A 27,561-nucleotide genomic window follows, 5' to 3' on the forward strand; every position below is an offset into this window, starting at 1 on the left:
GTAAAAAAGTCCCTTCTGGGACAATACCAAACACGTTCTATGAAGCCAACATTACACTAATACCAAAACCGAATAAGGACAACACAAAAAAGGAAAACTACAGGCCAATCTCCCTAATGAACACTGATGCAAAAATCCTCAATAAAATTTTAGCTATCAGAATCCAACAATGTATCCATAAGATAATTCACCACAACCAAGTAGGATTCATTCCAGGGACACAAGGATGGTTTAACATCAGAAAATCAATCAACGTTATCCAACACATCAACAAAAAGAAATATAAAAACCATATGATAATATCAATAGATGCTGAGAAAGCTTTCAACAAAGTGCAACACCCATTCATGATAAAAGCCCTTGAAATTCTTGGGAAACAAGGAACATACCTCAACATCATAAAGGCCATCTATGACAAGCCAACAGCCAGTATCATCCTCAATGATGAAAAGCTGAAAGCAATTCCATTAAGATCTGGAACAAGACAAGGATGTCCACTCTCACCACTGCTTTTCAATATAATACTGGAAGTCCTAGCCAGAGCAATAAGACAAGAGAAAGACATACAAGGAATCCAAATAGGAAAAGAAGAAGTCAAACTATCACTATTTGCAGATGATATGATAATATACATAGATAACCCCAAAAAGTCCACAGAAAAACTAATTCAACTCATCAATCAGTTCAGTAAAGTGGCAGGATACAAAATCAACACGCAAAAGTCAGTAGCCTTCCTATACACAAACAATAAATCTGAAGAAGAAGAAATAAAAAAAACCATCCCTTTTATTATCGAAACAAAAAAAAAATCAAATATTTGGGAATAAATCTAACAAAAGAGGTAAAGGACCTATACAAAGAAAATTATAAAACACTGTTAAAAGAAATAGAAGAAGACACAAAGAAATGGAAAGACATCCCCTTCTCATGGATTGGAAGAATAAACATTATTAAAATGGCCATCCTTCCAAAAGCAATATACAGATTCAATGCTATTCCAATCAAAATTTCAATGTCATTCTTCAAAGAAATAGAACAATTATTGATGAAATTCATATGGAATCACCAAAAACCCCGAATAGCCAAAGCTCTACTGAAAAAAAAAGAAGGAAATGGAGGCATCACACTCCCAGACTTCAAACTATACTACAAAGCCATAATCATCAAAACTGCATGGTACTGGAACAAGAACAGACACACAGACCAATGGAATCAAATAGAAAATCCAGAAATAAACCCACATATTTATGGTCAACTAATCTTTGACAAAGGAGCAAAGACTATGCATTGGAGCAAAGAAAGTTTGTTCAATAAATGGTGCTGGGAAAACTGGGTCGCTACATGCAAAAGAATGAAGCTTGACCAATACCTCACACCATACAAAAAAATCAACTCAAAATGGATTAAAGAACTAGACATAAGACCTGAAACCATAAAATACATAGAAGGAAATATAGGTGAAATACTACGTGATTTGCATATCAAAGACATCTTTACAGACACATCACCCAAAGCAGTGATAGTGAAGGCAAAGATAAACAGCTGGGCCTACATCAAATTAAAGAGCTTCTGCACAGCAAAAGAGACAATAACAAAAACAAAGAGAAACCCCACCAACTGGGAGAACATTTTTGCACCCAACACTAATGATAAAGGACTGATCACAAAAATCTGCAAAGAGCTGATGAGACTCAACAACAACAAAGAAAATAACCCAGTCAAAAAATGGGCAGAAGAGCTAAAAAGAAACTTCTCTGAAGAGGAAATGCAAATGGCCAACAGGCATATGAAAAAATGTTCAACATCACTTGTCATCAGGGAAATGCAAATCAAAACTACCATGAGATACCATCTTACACCAGTAAGAATGGCACATATTAAAAAAAACAGCAACAACAAATGTTGGTGAGGTTGTGGAGAAAAAGGAACTCTCCTGCACTGTTGGTGGGAGTGCAAACTGGTCCAACCACTATGGAGAGCTGTGTGGAGATTTCTGGACCTACTAAACATAGAGCTTCCATATGATCCAGCAATTCCACTCCTAGGTATTTACCCAAAAGACACAGAAACATCAATTCCAAAGAACACCTGCACCCCTATGTTTATAGCAGCACTATTTACAATAGCTAAGCTTTGGAAACAGCCCAAATGCCCAAAAATAGATGACTGGATCAAGAAGATGTGGTACATATATACCATGGAATATTACTCAGCATTCAAAAAAGATAAACACATGCAATTTGCAGCAACATGGATGGCGCTGGAAGGGATCATGCTCAGCGAAATAAGCCAAAAAGAAAAAGAAAAATATCGGATGGTCTCACTCATAGCAGGAATCTAGAAAACTTAAATAAGGGATCAGGAAAATGAATAACTATAAGAAAGTGAAAATCAAAATCAACAAAAATCTATGAACCAGAGACACTTTTTGGGGGGTGGGGGCCGGGAGGGGAGGGATTGGGGTCAGAATGGGGCATGTGCAGTTGTATGGGGGAATATAAAAATAAAATTTATTATTTAATAATAAAAAAAAAGTCCCTTCTGGTGGCATTTACAAAATTATCTGTCATTTCATCTCCTTCACAGTCATGTATTTTGCTGTCCACTTGCTTATATGCACAATTCTTGGAGAGTAAACACTGTGAGAAATATGGCTTATTAACCAAGTGGAGACAGCAGCAGCAGATAGAACTTATTGTATATCTATTGGCCATAAAGCATGACTATGAGCCACATTTTATAAAACTTCCAGAACAAAGATCATTATAAGGTGATTTTCAGATTTTATGAAATTAAATACAGAATAGTGTTGACCTGAGTTCTTTTTATCTCATTAAAGCAGAAAATATCAAAGATCATTTTATATTCAAACCTATGATTTGATTTAACTGCTACAACTAAAAAGACTTTTGCTTTGGTTGTTTTTAAAGGAATCAGTACCCAAAACCAGTCTGCTAAGAATTAATAATACATGGAAGACAATAAAGACTAACTCAGAAATTTCTTCTGAAAATACACTGATGAGAATGGCCCATAGGAACTTTCAGGGATATTCTAGATATATGCAGTAAAATGTAAGGGAAAGTTGAAGCTTCTTAGCTCTCGAGTTTTCTGGGCTAGAGGCGCCTTATGACTGACATCTGCCTTCAATCATTAAGGAGACACCAGTTAAGAAATGGGTAGTTGGGAGCTATACTTAGTAAAGCAAATGTGAATCAGTAAAATCTAATGAAATCCATTATGATCACTTCTATTAGCCTACATCACCTAGAAATACTGACAATTACTTGGAGCACCATTATGAATATTACGAACTGCAGACAGTTGCTTGGGAAGAAGCCCCAGTGCCTAGGGGCACCGCAAACCCTGTCTTTGCCATGACCTTGTAAGACATATGTAATGTGATATATGGCTTCTGGGCTTCTTTCCAGGTCAAAAAATGAATTAAGTCACACTAACACAGATTCTAATTAAGGGATGTAAGATTTTTGCCTAGTCAGAACAATCAGTATAGGGGGAAAGAGTATGCAAAGTATACTATTTTATACTACAGATTTGCTCTCTAAAATTCTTATGTACCAGAAATTATTTATTTTCTTATAATTTACCTTCTATTTGTATATCTTATTATATTCCACTGCCATTTAAATAATTTTGCCACAAAGCTCCTCATATTAATCAAGTTATTATATGCAACCATAAAGGGTATTTAAGGTTTTCTCCTAAAGAGCTGTCAAGAAATTCTGCTTCGGCCACAATGAAGTAAAGGGATCAGGTCTATCCTTCTGCCTTAAACACCTAGAAAATGATGAAAAACACATGAAACAGTGTTCAGACCACAGGAAGTTCAAAACAGTGGCCCTTGAAAGAAGGAAAATGAAAGTGGTTAGCCTTAAGATTGTCCCAGAACATTGGGTGGAGAGGTTCCAGGCTGCAGTGTAAGCCGAGAGAACACAAGCAGAGCAAGGCAGTTCTTCTGAGGTGAGGTGAGGCAGTTCTTCATCCAAGGTTGAGAACTCAAGAAAGTGAAGGTACCTGGAATTTGCAGGGCAGCATACCAGAGAGAAACTACCTTCTGGAGAAGACAGTCATCTAGAAAAAAGCTCCAGAGATCTTCAGAGGGTTTGCTTCAAGTTTTTGGCTTAGCACTGGTTAGTGCATGCAAGGAAGCTATAGGGGCTGGAACAAGAACTGATAAAAATGAACTTGCAGAACAATCCCTGGAGGTCAGTCAGGAGTGGAAATAATCTGGGTCCCACAAGTTGGAGGGGAAAACCCCCCAGGATACATGGAGTATCAAGTAAAGTACTCAAAAGAATATCACAGTATTGAGAAACAGTATTAGCCAGAGATCAATGAAGCTTGAAGTAAGTCTCAAAAGGATCAAAGAGGAAATGCAAATGGCCAACAGGAATATGAAAAAATGTTCAACATCACTTGTAATCAGGGAAATGCAAATCAAAACTACAATGAGATACCATCTTACACCAGTGAGAGTGGCATATATTAAAAAAACTAGCAACAACAAATGTTGGCGAGGATGTGGAGAAAAAGGAACTCTCTTGCACTGCTGGTGGGAGTGCAAACTAGTTCAACCACTATGGAAAGCTGTGTGAATATTCCTCAACCTACTAAAGATAGAGATTCCATACGATCTAGCAATTTCACTCCTAGGTATTTACCCAAAGGACACAGAAACATTAATTCAAAAGGGCACCTGCACCCCTATGTTGATAGCAGCACTATTTACAATAGCTAAGCTTTGGAAACAACCTGAATGCCCAAAAATAGATGACTGGATCAAGAAGATGTGGTACATATACACCATGGAATATTACTCAGCAATCAAAAAAGATAAACACATGCAATTTGCAGCAACATGGATGGAGCTGGAAGGGATCATGCTCAGTGAAATAAGCCAGAAAGAAAAAGAAAAATACCAGATGGCCTCACTCATAGCAGGAATCTAGAAAACCTAAATAAGGGACCAGGAAAAAGAATAACTATAATAAAGAAAAAATTAAAATCAACAAGCAACTATAAACCAGAGACACACTATGGGTAGGGGGGCGGGGAGAGGAGGGATTCGGGTCAAAATAAGGAGGGTGTAATTGAGGGTAATATAAAAAAAATTTTTAAAAAAGGATCAAACTGTATTTGAGTAACTAAACTGCTCCTCAGGAAAAAAGAGTATTTAAATATATAAAGATATGTCTAGCACACAGCAAAGTAAAATTTAGTGCCTAACACATGATAAAAAAAAAAATAAGTAAGGATGCAAAAAAGCAGGAAAATATGACCCAAGATGAGGATAAAAATCAATTCATGGAAACAGACGCAGAAATTACAGAATTACCTTTATATCCTCAAGGTAGAGAAAAGAGACATGGGAGATGCCAAAAAAGACCCAAATATGTACATATGAAAACTATAATTCTGAGATAAAAAAGTACCTATTAGATAGAACTAATGTAAACTAAGTCACTGCAGAAGAAGAGATCAGTGAATATGAAGACAAAGCAATGGAAATTATCCAATATAAATGTGAGGAAAAAAGGAGATGGGAGAAAAAATAATGGAGCATCAATGAACCCTGGGACAACTTCGAATGAGCAAATATATTTGCACCTGTAGTTCCCCAAATGAAGCTGATGGGTACAGGAGACACAACTGAAGAAATAAAGGCCGGCTGTTCCACCCCTCAAATTTCCCCCCTAATTTTTGAATGAATCATACATTCAAGAAACTCAACAAACCTCAACATGAAAAACACCAAAACACATCATAATACAATCGCTTAAAAGTAATGATAAAGAGAAAATCTTAAAGAAGTCAAGGAAGAAAGACATATACAGATGAAAAAAGATAAGAATGGTAATGGCCACTTTGGACAATATGTCTGAGACACATCATTAGATAGATGAGCCATAGAGCTGGAGAAATTCTAATCTCTGAGGACTTTTAGGAGCTGAGTCATCAAATCAGCCCTGGACTTTGAGGATGGAGAAATAAACTTCTGTCCTCTTAAAAATAAATAAATAAATAAAAAAAAGGAATGACAGCAGATTAATTGAAAACAATGTGAACCAGAAGATAGCAAACACTATCTTGAAAACATTGAAAGCAAAAACTATCCACCTAGAATTCTACACTCAGAGAAATTATCTTTCAAAAATTAAAATGAAACACTTTTTCAGACATAAAGATGCTGAAGTAACTCCTTGCCAGCATATTTGCACTATTAGAAATTTTTCAAGTAGAAGGTAATGATAGAAATTTGGATATCCATCCTAGCAAGAAATGGTAAATATATAGAGAAATAAAGTATCTTTCTACCTTATTTTGAAAATACCTTTAAAAAATAATTAACTGCTATTTACAAAAATGAGTTAAAAAAAAAGGATGGAAAAAAAAATGCATGCTAACACTAATCCAAAGAAACAAGGTGAAGTAGCAATATTAATGTCAGAAAAAGTAGATTTCAGAGAAAAGAATATTACTAAGTATGAAGAGAGTTACTCCATAATGAAAGAGAGGTGATTCATTAAAGGGACATAATGATATTTATGAACCTATTAACAGTTTCATACCTGAAACAAAACTTATAAAACTAAAGGAAAAAAAAAAAACTATAGGGGAAAAAATCCTTTTGTTTTAAATTTAACTTAAATACAGTTTTACTATGTTGAGTCACATTCCTGAAAATCTGCTGGCATCTTTTCTAGGTAAATAATACATTCAATAAAAAGCAGTTCCCGACTAGCATTACCTTCTCATTAACTGCCAAACCAAGGCCAAGGTTAGAGTACGGTTTCCCTCATTGAGATCTTGTCCAGCAATGCCAACCAGAGAAAATTTGGCTTGATTCTTTCCCAGTTCCACTGCATAGTTACAATTCTCAAGCTGTTAATGAGCAGGAAGGAAAACAATCTTAATTGTTATCATCTCCATGGTGACAAATACCAGCTAAAATAAGATAGTAAAAATGAATACACAAAATGAAATAATTATGGCAAGATAGAATGATTTCTCAAGTCTTGTCTCATTCTTTAATTATAGGACTCGAAATTGGTCAAAGAATTTTCTATCTTTTCTTAAAAAGAGCCTCTCACTCTCACCAAAAAATATTTATGAGTCCTCTAAGTCCAAAATGGAAATGAGTTTATTATTATGAACATTTTCAAGGCTCTATAGCATCATATTAGTAGAGAGTCATGCTCATCTACCTGTCCAAATATTCCCCAAGTAGCTGAATGTGTGCGGAATGACATGGGGAATCTGGACTCTCCATTTTGTATGCACACGGTGGACAGACTTGTGGGACAGATATTCCTGTGGCTATGCGCGCATCATTAAGAGTCACAGGAATGAGAAATGGTGAGAAATATTTGTACAAACCCCACTGCTGCTTTTACAAACAGTGTGTTCCCACTGTGTTGAAGAAGACAAACTATTTGTACAAGTCCAACTGTCAGTACAAAGCCCCACGTCTTTAGAAAATTAGAATGAGGATCCTGCTGGGGGAAAGCAATCCTGTCGCTCTGCTTGCTCTAATTATCTTAATTAGAATTTTTACATCATAATGTTTGAAGACACCCAGCATGGAATTATAAATAAGTAATCAACTGAAATAATGAACTCACTTTAATAAAACCATTCAGGTTTCTGACTGCTGTACTATAAATTTAATCCCTGGATAGACATTACTTAGCTAAGTTTGGCCTCCTGGTAGGTATTTCCAGGATCCTCTCACAGCCTTCTGGAACACCAGAAGAGTCACTGCTTACCTTCTTCATATTGCCCCCCAATTTGGGATATGGTGGTTTGTTTACTCTGTTCCAATCAACAGGGACTTTAATCTTTTCATAGAGCTGAAAGATGACTAGGGCATCTGATAAGTCACTGAAAAAAAACAAACAAAAAAGAATTCTCAGACATCATTTATCAAGGTCCTAAAGTGGAGGAAGGCCCTCCCTTACCTATTAATTAGCTCAAGGGACATTCGCAACACTGGTATGAGGCATTCCATCTTCAGAGGTGCAGAAACTCTGACTCAAACATTAGGGGAACTTAAGGTGTCCCCCAGGTGTGACTACCTTGCTCCTGTAGCCAAAACATAACTGCCTCCAGGAAAAGGAATACAGCTCTTATCAATGGAATAGGAGGCACTTAACCACATTTGTTTTGCCTGCTTGTGACATCATCACCTCAAAAATGTAGTGCATTTGTCCTTTTACTGAGATTATGATTTGCTGCTAAGCACACAAGGATTATGTATCAAAGTGGATTTCTCAGCTGAATATCTGGCATCTGCAGTTTACTTTCCTATCTTCATCAAGGACAATTGCACCTCATTGTGGTACTTGAAATCTTGAGGAACTTTCATGGTGTCAGTGTCTCACCTTAAAGGAGTCCCCAAATACTATTACCTGTACAAATGATTGACTCGAGGGTTAATGCCCAAGGAGTTCATCCAGTTCCTAAATGTCCGCTCTTCTCTCGTCTCACCTAAATTAATGAAGACTGGTTATCTTTCAGGCCTTCAGAAAATATAAAAACCTAATGAATTCAGATGAGAGTTGCTATTCTGGGCTAGTTATTTTTTTCCATTTCAAATCAACAAATATTTCCCAAGTATCTATTAGCAGTATGCAGGATCCTATGTAGGGAAATCTTATAGATTAGCTCTCAAAGGCTAACATTCTTTCTGGAAAAACAAGACTTTAGGCATCAAAGAGAAATCGTGATGCTACAGGGCTAACATATGAGACAGATATATTTGTAATCTGAGTTGAGAAGGAAAGAATTTGGGCTAAATTTGGAGGGAGTGGAACTTGGACTTCACCTTAAGGGTTTGTAAAATCTGATAGTGAAAAGGAAAGAGTAGTAGATGGGAGGGGGGCACTTATAAGGAGCTGGAGCTAAAGCAAGCAAATAGGAATCCAAAGTGAGTGATAGGCACGGTCTGTTTTAAAACCATTAGAAACTGATTTTCAGAAATCCATGCTGTACAGTACACAGAGATAGGCTGTCTGGTGACTGAAACCAGAATCAGGGCTCTTATAAATGTCAGGTAGCAGATTTTTGTTAATATATTAGACAATGTCAGTCATTATGTTTTTTTTTATTACTATCATAAATTCTTGAGCAAGGCAGAGATCTAATGAAAGCAGTGCTATGATATATCTGGCAGCAGTGTGCGGAATTACTGGAAGGCAATATGCATTTCAATTGAGCACACAGAGGGGATAGTGTTTGACATAGCATATGGGCACATTCAATGCATGATGAATGGAGGAAAAGGCCCTTCAGACCTATTGGAATAGTTGGTGTGTGACTTAAAGTCCAGAGGAGCAGAAAGGAAAAATAATCTAAAAGTTACTCCATAGGAAAAAATATTAGCATTTGCTGATTCGATAGATTTAAGAGTGAAGAAGAGGAAGATATTAAAGTGGAATCCAGGGTTTTCAGCTTTGGAGAAAGAATAGGAAAAAAAAAAAGAGGCACGACTAATGGATAATGGAGAATTTCTACAGGAGAGCTGATGGCATGGTGGGGGTAGGATAGAAAGACAATGGGGATAAGAGAAGTGATGATCAATTTTGTATTGAATGTACTGAATTTCAAGTGATAGTGAAGGACCCAAAAAGGGCTATTTTAGAGGCAGCTGGAAATGGGTGATTAGAGGATAGATAGTAGTCAACAATGCCTCTGAATCTCTGACCATGATTTATCAAATCATACAAATGCAGCAGTTGGATCATGGATTGATGGTGCATTTCCAGTTGGAGTAAACATTGCAGAAAAGGATCAACCTTAAATCTGTTATTGCTTTGTTAATATTAATTTAATGTTAATTCTCTCTTGATTTTTCTATCCCAATACTGAGATTAGTTGATGCTGGAAGGAAAAAAAGTAAACATCTCTGGCACTAGGTATTAACTAAAGCTATATGTTTTTATTCAAACATGGGGCATTAACTTCCAAAATATAATTGTCATGGATTCTGCCTCAAAATATGATTCCCTGCTCTCCATAATTCATTCCAAAGAAACAAAACAAAACAAAAACCTCAGTGAGCTCCTCCTAGCTTAAGTTAAGTATCTCTTACAGATGATAAGTGGCTGCAATTTCTTGCTTCTAGGAATTAACACTCAGTCCATTAAGTACATAAATTAGGTTTTTGGACCTTAGAATTTATTTCATTTGATAATTAAATGCATTGTCTTCCCTAAAACATTTAATTCTGATAATGGATGGAGCTTATGTATAATGGATGTGATATAATGGTATTTGATTATTCCTGCTTGGTTGTAATTGACTTGATTAATCTATTTATTCTCTTTGTTATGTACCAGAGAATTGATGACCTGTTTGCAAATCTTCCCTCAGTGTGTGAGGGGTTTTTATTTGCTTGTGAGATGATTCTGAATTGCCTTTGAACTAGACTTGCAAATATTTCCCCAAACTCTTAAGCAACTGGTTTCCAGTACCTTCGAGTGCCCCCCAGTCAATATCTTGGTTCTCTGGTTTGTGCAGGGCAGGGTATCTGTTAAAGAGGTTGGCAATGAAAGCCAAGTTCAACTTGGGGTTTCCTCGAACAACATCTGTGGCTGTGACAAACTGCCGGCAGCCTAGCCTCTCCGCCTGTTGCAACATACATTCTGCCCTCTGGACGTCATCCTTTTCCTGCAATGAGAAAGGACGAGGCTGGTCAGGGCTCTTCCACAACAAAGCAGGCATGAACAACATGAAAATAACTGTGACTCTTATAAGTGTTTGATACACACTCAGACACTTAACAACAACAAATTATTACTTATAGTCACCTGAACCAAAATCAAAAAGTCACAGTAAAAAGAACCTTAGAGGGCCTCCCTGGTGGCGCAGTGGTTGAGTGCTGGGTTGCAAAGCTGCCCGAGGCCTCCGTGGCGCCGGTTCGATCCCCGGCTGCTCCCCGGCCACCTGAGGAGGTCCCACATGGTGCGCAGAACTCTCCTGCTGTCCTCTGCTCCCCTCAGCAGTGTACTTTGGTCCTTCTGCCTGCTCTGCTCCCGCTCTGGCTCTGGTGAATACTCTCACCCTCCCGTGCTTCTGACTGTACCCAAGTGCTTGCATAAATAAATAAATAAATAAATCTTAAAAAAAAAAAAAAAGAACCTTAGAATTTAAGTAATTGAATCCTTTTGTTTCCATTTAGGACCATTTCAAATGCTGTCTTGCTTTTAAAGAGTTTCAGTAAGGTTCTACAATATTATCATTTGTGCTGGCATTAATTCTTTTCAATGATTAAACTTACATTGTAATTTTTTGTTGTACAGACTTCATGACATTTTGTTTACCAAAAAATATTTATTGAGTTATAAATTATATTCCTTTACAACCATCTTTTCCACACCAAGAATGTATACTTGCAACTCAAATAAAATAAACATGATCAGTAACACAAGCTATACACTATTGTTGGTAAATATATCAGTTTGGTTCTTGTAGACTTCAGACTGAGAAACACTCACTGAAGATATTAAAGGCCCACTCAAATAGTTCTAGACAATCTCCAATCCTATGCAGCAGAGAAGACTATAGTTTTATTGAAATATGGTCCACTGTCTTTAAAGCTCTTTCAAAAAATTGGTGAAACCACCAATTTTCAGAAAGCTAAACTTCAAATGAAGTACTTCTTTTTTTAAAAAAAGATTTATTTATTTATACAAGCACTGGGTACAGTCAGAAGCGCGAGAGGGTGAGAGAATTCACCAGATCAAGAGCGGGGAACAGAACAGGCAGACCCACGAAACACAATGCTGAGGGGAGCAGTGGGCACGGCAGGAGAGGTCTGCGCGCCATGTGGGACCCTCACCGGCAGGCGGGGATCGAACTGGCGCTGCAGAGGCTGCAGGCAGCTTTGCAGCCCAGCGCTCAACCGCTGCTCCACCAGGGCAGGCCCACAAAGTACTTGTTAATATGATGCCTTATTAGGAAACACTATACAGTATACCTTTCATGTATTTTGCTTCTCATTCAGAAATTAGTTAACTTTTATAATATTAACTCACTGGATTTAATGCTAATAAAATTAAATGAGGCACAAAAATGGGTAAGGCAAATTCTCAAGATCAATACTGAAGTGTCAGAAGTCTAGGCAAAATGACCTTCTAACATTCAGACACATATTGTGCCTATTGTTTTAAGGAGACTTGCAGATACTTTTAAGAACTCAGGATCTTTCCCAGTCTTTTTCTCCTCATTGTCTTCTTATTAGTGTAGTAAGGCAGGGTTGCGACTGGGTGAATTTTGGAGCCTTGAATCAAAAACTTCCATTAATCTGTCATATGATCTGGGACATATGAACTCATCCCTTACAATCATAGTTTTTCATTGCTATAGTGAGAATTTACTTGTGCAAACATCCCATCCATTTCCAGAAATAATATTCAGGTACCTAGAAATGGAATGGAAATACTAACACTTCTTGGTGTTGTAGAGCCTATTAAATGATTGATAAACATGAGTACCTCGCATGGTGTATGGTATTTAATTAACATTAGTTTCTTTTTTACTTAATGTTGATTTCCAGACTCATTTTCCCACAATTATTATCCAGAAATGTTAACAGCTTTAACAGGGCTTTCTGCAGAGATGCCACTTATGGGACCCCAGAGTCAGGTCCATTCAAGTAATGGAACTGCCAAGGGGAAGGAAGCATTGCAAGCTCGAAACACAACTTGGTACGTTGTCTTACCCTTAGTCCAGACATGTCAATAACAACAGCAGGAATACCTTCTTCATCTCCTTTTGGAGCCACCTGTTCAAGCAGGTGGTAATATGCTTTTGAATCCTGTGAGAAATTAAGGAATTACAATTATGAAATGGCATAGCTAATCACACATTTAGCACAGTTTTCCAAAAGCAAACATATTTTATTTTTTATTTGACTATCATTCAAGAAAAAAATTTAATTAACAAAGCTGGATATAGTTATTTATTTGAATTTTTTATTTGTCTGTTTACAAATTATATTTGCCTTTCTTTTCAAAAGGAGTATAACAAAAGCACAGGACATACACAAAAGGCAACTCAAAGAAGCAAATGCTATTCTGTTGTCCTTAGGAGAGAATTTATTTACACATATTAAATTGTATACAGGAAAATATATATACCTTCATATTGCTGTAGAAGTCAGTCAGCTAATGTTTAATTAAAAAAAAAAGTGACAAAAAGGAAGTAGAAGTTTAAAGCAGAGTTTAAAAATACATTCAAACGGACAATCAGCAAAAGAAAGATTCCAAAGACAGAAAGTGGAAGCATTAACAAGCAGTCTCCGTGTAAAAGGAGAGATATTACAATAAGTGCATTTAATGTTCACCTACAAGCCAGGAAAAATGGTTAAATTTAGTTACAGCAGATTGGATATAGACATTTAATTCTCATGCTTTCTTAGATTCTGGAAATATGCTTAATGACAAAAAGAATTCTCAGAATGGTAAGTCTTAAAATTATAAATGTATTCCCATTCAATGAAAGCATATACATTTTTCAGTTAATTTGTTTAAGTCTAAAGATTTTTTAATTTCTCTTAAAGACTGAAAAATAACTGTTTCTGTGCTTTGAAACTGGGTAGGGCCTGGTAAGAGCAGAGGTAAGTTCACTGCTTGTGATGTTAGACTGATGAGACAAAGAATACCAGTCACTGATGTTACACCTGGGAAAATGATTTTCGTCTCTTTTCTTTCTACTATCTCCTCCTCATACTTTCCTTTTCTTTTTTTTTTTTTTAATTAATAAATTTTATTTTTATATTCCCCATACAATTGCAATCCCCCCATTCTGACCCCATCCCTCCCCTCCCGCCCCCCACCCTCCAAAAAGTGTCTCTGGTTCATAGTTTTTGTTGATTTTGATTTTCACTTTCTTATAGTTATTCATTTTCCTGGTCCCTTATTTAAGTTTTCTAGATCCCTGCTATGAGTGAGACCATCCGGTATTTTTCTTTTTCTTTTTGGCTTATTTCACTGAGCATGATCCCTTCCAGCATCATCCATGTTGCTGCAAATTGCATGTGTTTATCTTTTTTGAATGCTGAGTAATATTCCATGGTATATATGTACCACATCTTCTTGATCCAGTCATCTATTTTTGGACATTTGGGTTGTTTCCAAAGCTTAGCTATTGTAAACAGTGCTGCCATAAACATAGGGGTGCAGGTGTTCTTTGGAATTGATGTTTCTGTGTTCTTTGGGTAAACACCTAGGAGTGGAATTGCTGGATCCTGTGGAAGCTCTATGCTTAGTAGGTCCAGAAATCTCCACACAGCTCTCCATAGTGGTTGGACCAGTTTGCACTCCCACAAACAGTGCAGAAGAGTTCCTTTTTCTCCACAACCTCGCCAACATTTGTTGTTGCTAGTTTTTTTAATATGTGCCATTCTCACTGGTGTAAGATTCCTCCCCATACTTTTCATTGTCATTATTTTTAAATCAGTGAAAGTTCCATGCTGTGTTAGGCACCAATACCATCTGCTTACCATGTGTTAAGAGTCACCTTATTACATCTGTCCCTAATAAACTTTTCTCACTCTAGTATGGGCATCCTCCCACCTTTGCCCACCATGTGTGATTTGAGGGCATCTCCCAAAGTTTCTGGATGTTCAGACACCCCTGTGACCCTAGTTGGGATATAGCTGCTCTCTGGGAACAGGCACAGGCTATAGGAGTGCTCAGCTTGGACTTCCTATCACATACAGATACTGCGCAAGCCAAAATGGTTATTATTCCACAGAACACAGCCATTTAATGGTGGAAAATTAAATAAATTTGTGGTTCGGGTCAAGCAGCCTAATTGTGGCTGAAAAGTTTGAAAATTTTGGCTGAAACAATTATAGAGAAACTGTTCCACACAAAGGGGACATAATGCCGCCCTGTCCTATTAAATCCTGGTTTGGTCAGTGGAGCTGGAAGAATGTTTCAAACAAAAGAAAGCTGTGTAGTTAGAAAAAAGAATTTGACATTATTATTTAGGTCCTAAAGACTGAGGGACTTTCCATCTAGAAGCTTCATTCTAACTGGCACTGGGCCTGGCAAGACCCTGAGTTCTAATATAAAGGTCAGTGAGTTCACAGCAGGGGAAAACTGTCATTCTAAGAAATATAGAAGCCTGGGTTGACTACTGGTGTCATGTAACCTTTCCTTTGACTTTCTCTTTGCATAAAATTTCATTAACTTTTGAGAAAATGGAGTCTGAAATGTTTTTCTTAGGTTGCCTCCCAGCATCCTTAACCATCAACTGCTAGGGACTGCCTTCTGACATTCCTTCCTGCTCCTTAAACTGCCTCTGTCATCAACATCAGTAGCTGTTCCTTTCACCTAGAAAATGAGACTACCTGCTTCCCTCAGCCTTTCCCTTTCTGGATCTTTGTGGTAGGACTGTCTCTGCATCTTCCACATGCTCTGGAGTAAAGTCTCTTCACAGGGGCTTTCCAGAACCATTATCTTTGTAAAAATTACTCTGGTTTCTACAAATGAAAAACTTGCAAGATATCCATGAGTTGTCTGAGAGAGGCAGTACAGTAAGGGGATCAAGTATGTGGGACTGACTTCTGGGTTTGTATCCTGACCCCAGTCCCCAATTACGTGAACTTGAACAAGTTACTTAATTTTCTTTCCTCAATTTCCTTATCTGTAAAATGAGAAAATAATTCATATCTCATCGGTTTGGTGTGTGAGGATTAAATGAGTCAAAAACTTGTACAAAGCAGTCAGAACAATGTCTAGTATGCAGTAGACATCATGTTTGTTAGTTATTAGTGTAATTAAAAGAGTGCTCATTTAATTTTTTCAAGGAAATCCTCATGTTTTCCTTTATAGAATCAACCACAATATAGTCCTCTTCTCTATTTAAAAAACAGTTGCATCTCTTGCCTTCCCTTTGTTTCACCCTCATCTCTCCTCTGAATATTGAAACTCTAAGCGCTTCCAGAGCTCGGCCATGATGGTGCTGCAGGAGGCATGCGAGGCCTACCTGGTGGGGCTCTTTGAGGACACCAACCTGTGCGCCATCCACGCCAAGCGTGTCACCATCATGCCATAGAATCCAGCTGGCGCGCCGCATCCGCGGGGAGAGGGCGTAAACCTGTCTCAGTGCTGATATAATTTAACTCCTCTCCCTTTGAAGCTGCATAGTAGTTGAACAGATCTGTGTGTGGCCAGCCTTAGAGCTTCAAGGGACTCCAGGGCAGGGAGCAGCTGGAAAACAGCACCAGTCTCACTCAAACTACCCAGTCAGCTTCAGAAGTGCCCTGGCCAGTATCTGTGTTTTCTTCATTCCTGCCCCAATTCCTGTTCTCGCTGCAGTTACTTAAACAAACGACACTTTTCCTACCTTGATGTCGGTACTGAAGTTGGTGATTTTGCCACAGCCTGCATTTTCCAGGTGATAATTAGCCCATCTCAGCAGGAGTTCTTCTGGAGAGAGTTTCATCAGATCTTCCAGGCTCTCCCCTTCTCTCAAAAGAGCAACCAGAACTGAAGGACAAAACCCAAAGAAAAACAAATACAGGGGTTATTTGGGAGAATGTGTTATAATTTTAACTGAACTCTGCTAGAAAGCCATGACATTCTCTCTCCAGGGTAAAGGTGTATCTGACTGTTCCCATTCTTTAAAACAGGCATAAGGTACTGTGAGCTTATTTGCTGTCCCCATATTTCAGATGGGGAAGACAAGGCACCAGTAGATCTCAATGTTACATATGCCTCTGAATACTGTGGGTGAGGATCAGAAATAGCAAAGATTATTAGCTCTGAATACTCCGCTAGGGCTGCCAAAGCACATTTCCTGCTGTGATAACATTTTTGCTCTAAAAGATCAATTTTGTAATAGTGGCAATGTCCTCTTGTCTATTCCCATTGGTGCTTTATATTTCAAATGCTTACCTACATATTTATAGCATCTCCAAAGCATAATCAACTCTGTCTCTATATTTCCCCAGATGAATAAATACTTTTTTGCTCAGCTAGAGGTTTAGCTGAGGTCATTATTTGCAAATCAATATTATTTCTTGTGAGTTCTAAGTTCCCTATTTGCTTTTTGTCCTTCTTTATATTATATTTAATATATTGGTTTTAAAGTGGTACTTCAGGATTCTTCACTGGTTACTGTGATTTGGACATATAAATAAAAGTGACTATCAGTCAGTTTGTCTATCTATCTGATTAGAATATGGCTATAGAGTTCATATTGGTAAAATCTGTACCTGAAAATTTAAGGTAACATTGTTTTTTTTTAAATGATGCTTATCAACACCTGCCTCTTCTGTCTAAAAAATAGGGCTGTAATTGGGCCTCCTTGGTGGCGTAGGCGGTTGAGCACAGCGCTGTGAAGCTGTCTGCAGCCTCTGCAGTGCCGGTTCGATCCCCGCCGGCCGCAGAGCAACCCACATGGCACAGCAGACCTTTCCTGCCTTGTCCACTGCTCCCCTCAGCAGTGTATTTCAGTCAGTCTGCCTGTAATGTTCCCCGCTCTGTCTCTGGTGAATCCTCTCACCCTCCCACACATCTGACCTATACCCTGGTTCTTGTATAAATAAATAAAATCTTAAAAAAAAAAAATGGGGCTGTAATTGTTTAAATGCAGTGAAGCTGCCGAGAAAAGATAAAGACTGAAAGCAACGTGCTTAGTTGAGAACACTGAAACCCCAATCATTTTCTAGAGTTTCAGTAAGAAATAAACCAGGGCCTCCCTGGTGGCTCAAGGGGTTAAGACGCAACCTATGAAGCTATCCGCAGCCACTGCAGCACGAGTTTAATACCCGGCCGGGTGGGGAGCTACCCACATGATGCAGCAGACCTCTCCTGACTTGCCCACTGCTCCCCTCAGCAGTGTACTTCAGTCAGTTTGCCTGTTCTGTTCCTCACTCTGTCTCTGGTGAATCCTCTCATCCCCACACCTCTGGCCTGTACCCCCAGTTCTGGTATGCATAAATAAATAAATCTTTAAAAAAAAAAGAAATAAACCAAGTTTCTCTTAAAATGGAGGAATCACTGCAGTGAGGTGAATCACTTCAAAAAATACAAGTTGAAATAGTCTACTAAGTTATATATAAAGTATAAGTTATATATAAGTTATATATAAAGTATCCAAATACAGAGTGAATTTATAAAAGCTCTTAAGGTTGGAGTCCCAGGCAGCTAGACTGAGCTATAGGTACTAATCGAGCATTATTATTAGACTGTGTTCTTAAAAAGCTTTTGCTCCGTCCTCTACAAAAGTCTGATCAGTGTGAATAGAATCTGTTACATTAACACAATAGCCTCAAAGTAACTAGTAGTTTTCAAAAATGGAGGATTCTGAGCTTAACTATTCTTGACATTTTCCAGCAATAGGCCACAAAACATGCATTAATAAAAAGTCACACCATTAATGTTTGAGGCTTTACTGTACCTTCATTTCTGCTGAGTTCAATGTCAGCAAACAACCCAATTTTGATGACCTGCCACAAAAGTCCCAGCACCAGGTAAGGCTTTCCCTCTTTTAAGTCCTCAGCCCCTATGTTCACCACGTGGCACCCTATGGCTGAGGCAGAGTTCAGAGCCAGGTTCAAATTCTCCTAAAAGACAAAACATATGCAAGTTTTTTTCTTGATGCAGATAGTAAGTGATGATTACTGATGGGCAGGAGCAACAATGTTTTCCCACTGGAAGGTTCCCAGGTCTAGAAGCATGTTGCAATTGCTTTTATCAATAAGTAATTACTGGAAGAGAAATCCTGAAACCCAGACATTGGACTTGTGCAGTGAACTCAACCAAACCAACACCTGGAATTGAAGGCCTGTTCTAGTCAGGATGAAGCTCATTATATTTTTTCCATCTTGTTCTGTGATGGTGCTTACATATTCAATATCTCCATCAGGCAGAATATAGGTGGCACCTTTAAGTTTAGTCATTGTCTTGTCACAACTATCATTAGTTACACATTTGCTGATGTAAATCAGGGTCAATGTAGAGTAACAGAAAAACTGTTGACTTGCAAATTAGATATAATGGAATGAGAAAGTTACTAATCCTATTCCTGGGAAAGATAGTAGTTTTTACTAGGACAATTTATTGACTATCCATAATATCTAGGGAATTTGAGTACAAACACAAACATGTCTGTGCACATACACAGGTATAGATTATATGTTCTTATAACTAGCCAGAGTGTGTGTAATATAATTCACATACATTGTAATAGGTCATTGAAATTTCCAGTCTAGAATCTATATACTACTCTTGGGTCCTCAAAGGAGAAGATATCAGAGTCAGAGATGCACAGAAATTGTTTGTTTTTTTTTTAATGACAAATTAAAAACAAAACAAAGTACAGTCCAGTGAATTGGAAAGGGAGCAAAAGAAAAGTGGGTTTTTGTCCAAGAGTAGAGTACAAACGATTAGTAAAAAGTATTGCTTCTACTTGTGACCATGATCAGGAGTAAATTTGACGTTAAGTGCATTCATATATGTTTAATCATTACTCCCACTTTAGTTACCACTTCCCTTTTTAAAAGGGAAGTGGCCTCGATCCAAAGAGAACATAACATATTGTTCATGAGACATGGTTTCTGAGCAAGGGAATTACATTAAAATACTGAAACATAATGCAGAAATACAGTTTACTTACTACTAGTTACTGTTCTAGTTAATCAATAAATTGAAGGACTGAAAGCAAGTGGCTGTGACACCACAGTGAAGGTCGTCAGAGCACTTCCTGTTTCCACCCCCTCTCTTCTTAAAAAGGCTTACTTATCTTTTCAGCTAAAATGCTGATATTTGGCATCTGTTCAAAGATAAATTGCTAGGGAAATTTTGAGTTAAAACTTAGCCAGTTTGAATCATTATTCATAAGTGGCCAGAACAAAGAATGTCCCAACTACGAACACTCCATCAGCATGCCACCCTGCTATATTAATAAAGACACAACAGGTAAGTGTCCCTATATGCCCACAAGTCATGACTTCACCAGCCCATAACCTGGAGTTTGGGCTGATGTCTGAAAAAGGCTGACTCAGCAGTCAAGGTACGAACTCATTCTAAGCACAATCCTGTATTAAAGTAATAGAAGGAAGATATACCTGAATAGTGAAAGGAGTGAGTTTCTTTTTGTTGATGGTTCTTTCATCAATTGTGTCTGGAACTGAAAGGTTGATCATTTTACTGAAAGAGAAATAATTCAATTTAAAAAAGTAGACTTTTGGGGCCTCCCCGGTGGTGCAGTGGGTTGAGCATAGTGCTGTGAAGCTGTCCGCAGCCTCTGCAGCGTGGGTTCAATTACCGGCTGGCCAGGGAGCTACCCACATGGCGCAGCAGACCTCTCCTGTCTCGCCCGCTGCTCCCCTCAGCAGTGTATTTCAGTCAGTCTGCCTGTTCTGTTTCCCACTCTGTCTCTGGTAAATCCTCTCACCCCCCGCATCTCTGGCCTATAGCCCAGCTCTTGTATGCATAAATAAATAAATCTTTTCCAAAAAAAGTAGACTTTTGGATATATAGCCCAGTACCAACTCAGCAATGGTTTAAACTGTAGTGGAGGGCCTCCCCGGTGGCGCAGCGGTTGAGCGCTGGGTTGTGAAGCTCCCCGCGGCCTCTGCGGCGCCGGTTCGATCCCCGGCTGCTCCCCAGCCACCAGAGGAGGGTCCCACATGGCGCGCAGACCTCTCCTGCTGCCCGCTGCTCCCCTCAGCAGTGTACTTCGGTCCTTCTGCCTGCTCTGCTCCCCGCTCTGGCTCTGGTGAATTCTCTCAACCCTCCCGCGCTTCTGACTGTACCCAGTGCTTGTATAAATAAATAAATAAATCTTTTATAAAAAAAAAATAAAAAAAAAAAAATAAACTGTAGTGGAGCAAAAAAAATATCTTTAGGTTACTCCCACTTTGTTTAAAGAAATGAAGTTAAAAAAAAAATCCAAAAGAACAAAAAAAACAAAGGCTAGTAATAAATCTGTGATTCTTTTTCTTAATGAGAAATCAATATTAACACACTTTCCTAACAATTTTAAGCAACTCCCCTCTCTTTGTGGCTGTTTTTTAAAAATATATTTCCATAAATTTGTTTTGTTTACGTGTATGTGTGTACAGATATTTAATAAAAGGTACTTTACTGCAATTTAGGCAAAACAACTTTAAAGTTACCATTTGGAAACTATTAAACTAGTATTAGTTAACTAGAAACTCTGACATGGTAGGGAGGTGGTGTGATTTTAAAAGTATAAGATGCCCCTGCCCTTATAAAGCTTATAGTCAAATAACATAAACAAAATATATGAACATGAACAGTTACATGAAAGATCAAAGCAGAATATTATAATGGCTCCCAAAGTATTATAAACATTATATCCTTTAAAAATTCAATGAAGAGAGAGAGTACTGGGGGTTAGGATAGATGAGAAAATTTTATGGTAATTGGATTTCAATGGGAGGAAAGGATAGGGACGGAGCAGTCTCTCAAAAACAAAATAAAAGGCAAAGCCACAGTTTTCAATTACAATGGGGTGGGGATAGGGTTCAAAGTCTTGCCCATCATCCTTCCTTTTAACTCCTGAGCCCACCTGGCATTGGGCATTGCAAACCTCCTCACTTATACCATGTCTTACAGTGGCAGAGAAGCTGGGAAAGCAAAGCTCCAAGAGGCATTTCCAAAGAAACCATCCTGAACTGAATTGTGACAGACTACAGAGAACACATTCATCCTTACCCAGGTGTCCCGGTACAGTTATATATTTCTGTGTATCATTCAAAAGTCCCTCTGCTTAAGGACTTTCATTGCATTGCTTCACTTACCGTGCTAATATGTACTCTCATGATAAGCCATGTTCAGATGAAGCAAAACGGCATGTATTCCCAAAAAAGCTTTTGATTTTGTATTATTATATCTCTAGCTAATTTATGTTTGTCTATATTGTGCATCCCTCTCCTTCAACCAAGCAACAGTAGTTTTACCTTTCTCATAAGCTGTTTTTGAAATTAGTTTGCTCTCTGAGACCTGCCAAGTGAAAGTCCAGAAAAGTATTTCAGATCTAGCTGAGCACTGAAGGAAGTTGGACTGGGATAAATACAATAAATTGTCAGTATTGCAGAAAATTCGAGAGAAAGCTTTGGAAACTAATAAAAGAAATGTTATTTACCAAAGGACAATGCCATCTCCAACAGCATTAAAGAGATCATTCGTGTTTGGATTCATTGGGATTACATGTTGACAATCGGGGTCATTTTCCAGGGCTTTATTTATCCAGTTGACAAAGGCATACTTCTCTTCCTCTGCAAGTAGATGATTAAAAGGATTTATTTGCAAAGTGAAAATAAGATATAAGCAAAATCATACACGCGGGTCTTAGATTCTCATACACAGGAAAACAACACAAGGTTATTTGGTCTATTATCCTATCATCCCACATTTATTGAAGTGTTGCATTACATTCTTACTTCAACTAAAGAATAAATTAAAAAAGAAAAAAAAGAAAAATTACAGCTGACTTGGGACTATTCACTCTAGGCTGTAAAACATACAAGTCAGCATATCCAGAAGACATACTTTCAAGTGTATTATATTTAAAATAAATATATACTTACATCTATATTTAGATGTAAATATATATAAACTGCATTTTATTTATAAATATAAAGGTTAAATATGAATATGACTAATGCTTACAGAATAAAACTCAGGACTCTGCCTTTAGCTCTGCTGGTTTAAATGTGGAACGATCATAGGCAATCCTTGCAAATCGCTGAGCTTCTTAATATAATTATGATATAATCATAATTTACGCATTCAATATATAAATTTTTCTTTCTCATCAGTAATGCTGCCAAATGTTGATTTTAAAAATTTTATAAAACCTCAAGTTATGCCTTATAGCCCAACACATTGCTTCCCAAACCCATGTCACAGAAAACAATAGTGTCCCTCAAAAGAATCCTGTCACAAAAATTTGTGAAACACTGAGTAGCATATATTGTCTTTATGATTCAGTATAAATAATTATATAGCAAAAAGCTCTGAAAATTTCTGTCTTAAAAAACAAAAGACTAAACTTTGTCTTAGCAATTGTAGATAGCACTTAACCATGAATTTATCTTTAAGATTAACTAGCATTTTGTAGAACTCAGTTTGGAATTGTTGATTTACTGTAGTGTTTGAGCTGTTAGAAATTTCCATCAAGGCTGTTAGATGGCAGTCTTCAGAATAAACACACAACTCTCTTCAAATCAATGAAAACCTTTTTTTTGACCATTCAGCAGGCATTAAGAATAATCATTAAGTCTGGAGGTAGAAGTTTGAGTAGCTAATTTTGTCCATAAGATTTACAAAGGAATTTTGGCAGCCTTTAAATGAATTTTGTAAATGAAGATAAGATTATTTGATATTGGACACTACTTGGAGCTAGAACTGCTTTTCCCATTTTGTATTCTGGTCTACTTATGCCCAAGAAAACAGTGTTGGTTCCTGCCTTTCTTTACACTCCTTACATTTAATAATGGTTTTAAAACGTAACCCCAGAAGGCAGATATATTTCCTTTCTGTAAGGGCCCCTCTCTTTCTACCCTCATTTCTCTCCTCATCTCAACACCCTCTCCACTTGCACTTACACCCATTAGTCCAAACTTACCTGAATAGGAATGTTGGGTGCCAACACTAGACTGCTCAGAAGTGCCTCCAATCGCACAAATCCCTTCCTTCTTATTAATTGCTTTTCTAAAGGTCTTGGCAACCTCTGTGCTTTTCAGGCCCTGAAAAACCTGCAAAATTATAATGTATCTTTAGAAATGCAATCTGTGATCAAAGGAAAGAATATGTAATGTTGAATCAAGGAGGGTGAAATGTATTGTACATATTTTTTAAAACAGACTCAAAGTTCAAGTTTCAAATGCTTCTCTGTATTTTGTATCATGCGTACCTTCATAAACTCATCAAAGCTGATCTTTCCATCCTGGTGCAGATCACCTGTAGCCATTAGGTTTTCTGTAATTTCTCTCACTCTGTAACCAGGCAGAGGCAAGCAAGCAGCCTTGAATAAGTCATTCAACTCATTGCAGCTGATGTACCCACTGCCATCAGTATCTGGAAGGCAAATGACAGCTGAAGTTTCAGGGCAATACAGGTAATAGCAGGAAAACAGGTGAGAAAAGGAGACTGGGGGTGTGGGGTTAGGGGAGGATATCACTCAGGAGTCTCAGCATGACCCGATGCAAGAGCGGGAATCTCACCAGAAGTCTGCTGCTATTAGGTGTGAATCTTCCAGTGTGGAAGAATTGTAATTCCAAAACAGAGCTTCTGGCAACAGATTTTGAAAGGACTCTTTTAAAAAAAAATTTATTTATACATTTTTTACATCATTGTTCATTTTTAAACAATGTTTGCTTTCCCTTACCCCCCAGGAGGAGTCCCCATAGAATTCCCTTCACCAGTGCACCCATGTATCATCATCTCAGTCCTCTGTGCTCCTCCCTCCCTCCCTCTGACCCCTCTCCCTCCAAATAAGACATCAGGGGGGAAAAAAACAATACAAAACACAATGCAACAAAACAAAAACAGACAATTATAAAGCAGAGATATCCTGCAGGGGAGGAGAAGGGAGATTTTGAAGGGACTCTTACAGAAAAATACGGGAAAATGAATCACAGGCTTAGAGAAAAAGAGTAAGAAAAAGTATGGCATAGTAACAAAGGAAACCAAAGAAAGCAGAGTAGGTATAAAAGATGAGACTTGGGGGCCGTTTCCAGGAAAAAGCTACAGTTGAGAAAAGTAATTTTACCATAGAGAAAGAAGTAATTTTCCTGAAGCATATCTTTCTTTTATTTTTATTGGGGTAAAAGCATATCTTTAAAAAATAAGTTCTCTCTAATTCCTTATTTAATCAATGCAACTTTATTCCTGTCATTTCCAATATTTTGCTCATGTTGGCACTGCATTGAATCTGTCCTGAAACTACTCAACAAAGCAGAGAATTGTGTCATTTCAGGTCCACTTACCAACTTTGGCAAATGCTTCTCTGAGCTCCAACATTTCTTCATCGGACACTGATCCTCTGGCCATTTTTTTTTTATTATTGCTTTAGACCACAGACCTATAGAAGGGTAGAGGAGAGAACATAAGGAATGATTTTTGAACATTTAAATCTTACAAGTACCACATTAAGAGACATGAAATAGTCCTTGTCTTAACCCTTTAAGTGATAGTTTCCAAATGGTCCTCACCAATCTCACCCTTCTGCGTTGCACAGAGACTGCTTCTCACCTCTGGAGAGGGAGCTTATTTCCTTCCCTTCAGTCTGCACTGATACTGTAACTGCTTTGAACATTTAGAAGGATGGAGAATCATGTCTGGAAATCTCTGCTTCCTTCCTTTTGGAACGCTCACTCTTGGGATACTCCCTCTTGGAAACTGTCATCTCTGAGACGCTTCAGCCACATGAAAAAGCCAATGGAAGAGAACTGGATGCTCTGGTTAACAGTCTCTGCTGTGTTTCCAGTCAACAGCCAGCACCACTGCCAGCCACCCGATTAGGCTATTTGGGACACTCCAAACTTTGTGAGCCCTCAGACGGTCAAAATCCCAGTCAATATCACATGGAGTAGAAGGTCCCCAGCTGTGTCCAATCAACCAACCATCTCAAGAGAGATGATAAAATGACTGTTGTTTTAAGTCATTAAACTTTGGAATAGCTTGTCACACAATGTACAACAACAACAAAAACTTTAACTTTTACATAAGTGTCTCTTTAGAGATATTTTTCTGCTCATATTTAAAATGAATATGTTTGCCTAAGCCAACAGATAAATTTCATGACTTCAAAGGGAATTATTAAATTCTCTAAATATTTAGAGAAGGAAAGGAAAGGAATTTGACCCCCTAATAATTCATAGACGGGAATCTGAGGGACTTTTTAGGAGTTCTCAGAAAGGCTAGATTTGTTGAGAAAATTATGTTAACACTGGAGTACTTTCCTTTCCCCTGTGTGTAATTGCTGCCCTCTAGTGGGTAGAAAGAGAATGTAACTGAAATGCATTCTATTCTCCATGCTCCTAGCTAATCTGTAACACCATGTTGGAAATAAGAGTACCATTAAAGCTTATTGGATTTCCTGGTTGGGTGGGAGTGTGGAGAATGCGATATTTTAACATATAATTATATTTGGGATATTTTAATGAAGCTACTAGTTAAAAAACATTTTAAATTTGTTCCCAGATGTTGTTAAATGGATTTCCTTTTCTATATTTTCACATGTACTTATAGTGGTGAACTTGTTCTTAGTGATAGCCAACAACCACACAGAAAAGCGAACAGTTTTAATACTTAAACCTATAGGCCAAAAATTCATTACAGTCAAATTTGCAAATCCATACTCATTATGACCATGCTGTCACATCAATGCTTCAAACTTTTGTTCCCCCAAGCATCCCTTTGTTAACAGAAACTTCACACATAAATAAAAGTAAACAAATAAAAATAACAACCCTAAGTAAGAAACTCTGGTTGAAAAACCCCAACGGTCCCCATGTCCTTCCCTATCCCAACTCCCTGTTACCCTATTTATTTACTGGTAGGAACTCCCAAAAACACTTTAAAAATTATAGATTTACATATAGCACTATATATATAATACACTATATAGCACTATATATAATACTAATATATTATAGCACTCTATATAGTGCTACATATATAATATACTATATATAATATAGTATATATAATATATTAATATTATATAATATTAATATAATAAAATATGTAATAAAATATAATATAATATTAATATATGTAGCACTATATAGAGTGCTATAATATATTTTAGTATATATTATATATTATATATTGCATATGTTATATAATATATTAGTATATTATATATTATATTGGTATAATATATATCAGTATATATTATATAGTGCTATATAGTATATACATTATGTATTGTATATTATAGATCTTATCTATAATATATTATATATTATACACATTATATATTATATATTATATATAATGTATGATATATATTATATGTATTGAATATTATATACTATACATATTATACATAATATAATATGTAATACATGATATATGCAATGTATAATATAATATATAATAATATACATTATAGATATTATATATAATATATAATACATATTATATGTAATATAATATGTATTATATACAATACTAATATATATAGCACTATATATAATATATTATACATTATATTATATATAACATACACCATGTATTATGCTATATATACTATTATACTGTATATACTATATAATATACTATATACTATACAATATACTATATAATTGTGTGCATATATACAATATATAGATATTTATATATAATATACATATGTTGTATGTATACCCACATTATATATTATTATTAGTAAAACTATTATTTGCCTTATATATCTAAAGTGGTATTGGTCCATTAGGTTCTTTGAAGGAAGGCAAAAACTGTTGTGGGTTGATTGTATAGTAAACACAGTGTCATTCCATATCACAACAACCCCAGAGATGGGTACTGGCTTCATCACTTTCTT

The 27,561-nt window shown here is 37.0% G+C and overlaps 1 protein-coding gene across 7 annotated transcripts in view; it reads right to left on the minus strand.

Annotated features, from left to right (window-relative positions):
* LCP1 (lymphocyte cytosolic protein 1) overlaps positions 1 to 27,561 on the minus strand; it is a 156,662-nt gene that overhangs the window by 13,822 nt on the left and 115,279 nt on the right. For all 7 annotated transcript variants that reach the window (XR_008549084.1, XM_054687783.1, XM_054687785.1 and 4 more), the window contains 12 exons: positions 24,998 to 25,092; positions 23,923 to 24,086; positions 23,635 to 23,764; positions 22,150 to 22,282; positions 20,105 to 20,186; positions 18,436 to 18,601; positions 16,378 to 16,520; positions 12,743 to 12,838; positions 10,494 to 10,689; positions 8,430 to 8,508; positions 7,788 to 7,902; positions 6,770 to 6,903 (listed from right to left, as the gene is read on the minus strand). Coding sequence is in view for 6 of the 7 variants with exons in the window: in XM_054687783.1 (XP_054543758.1) it covers positions 6,770 to 6,903; positions 7,788 to 7,902; positions 8,430 to 8,508; positions 10,494 to 10,689; positions 12,743 to 12,838; positions 16,378 to 16,520; positions 18,436 to 18,601; positions 20,105 to 20,186; positions 22,150 to 22,282; positions 23,635 to 23,764; positions 23,923 to 24,086; positions 24,998 to 25,061 (1,502 nt within the window). In the remaining variant the exon portion in view is untranslated. The remainder of the gene's footprint in view (positions 1 to 6,769; positions 6,904 to 7,787; positions 7,903 to 8,429; positions 8,509 to 10,493; positions 10,690 to 12,742; positions 12,839 to 16,377; positions 16,521 to 18,435; positions 18,602 to 20,104; positions 20,187 to 22,149; positions 22,283 to 23,634; positions 23,765 to 23,922; positions 24,087 to 24,997; positions 25,093 to 27,561) is intronic.

Source organism: Talpa occidentalis, unplaced genomic scaffold (assembly GCF_014898055.3).
Source record: "Talpa occidentalis isolate TD23 unplaced genomic scaffold, MPIMG_talOcc4v2.1 talOcc4.5, whole genome shotgun sequence".
NCBI classification, from domain to species: domain Eukaryota; kingdom Metazoa; phylum Chordata; class Mammalia; order Eulipotyphla; family Talpidae; genus Talpa; species Talpa occidentalis.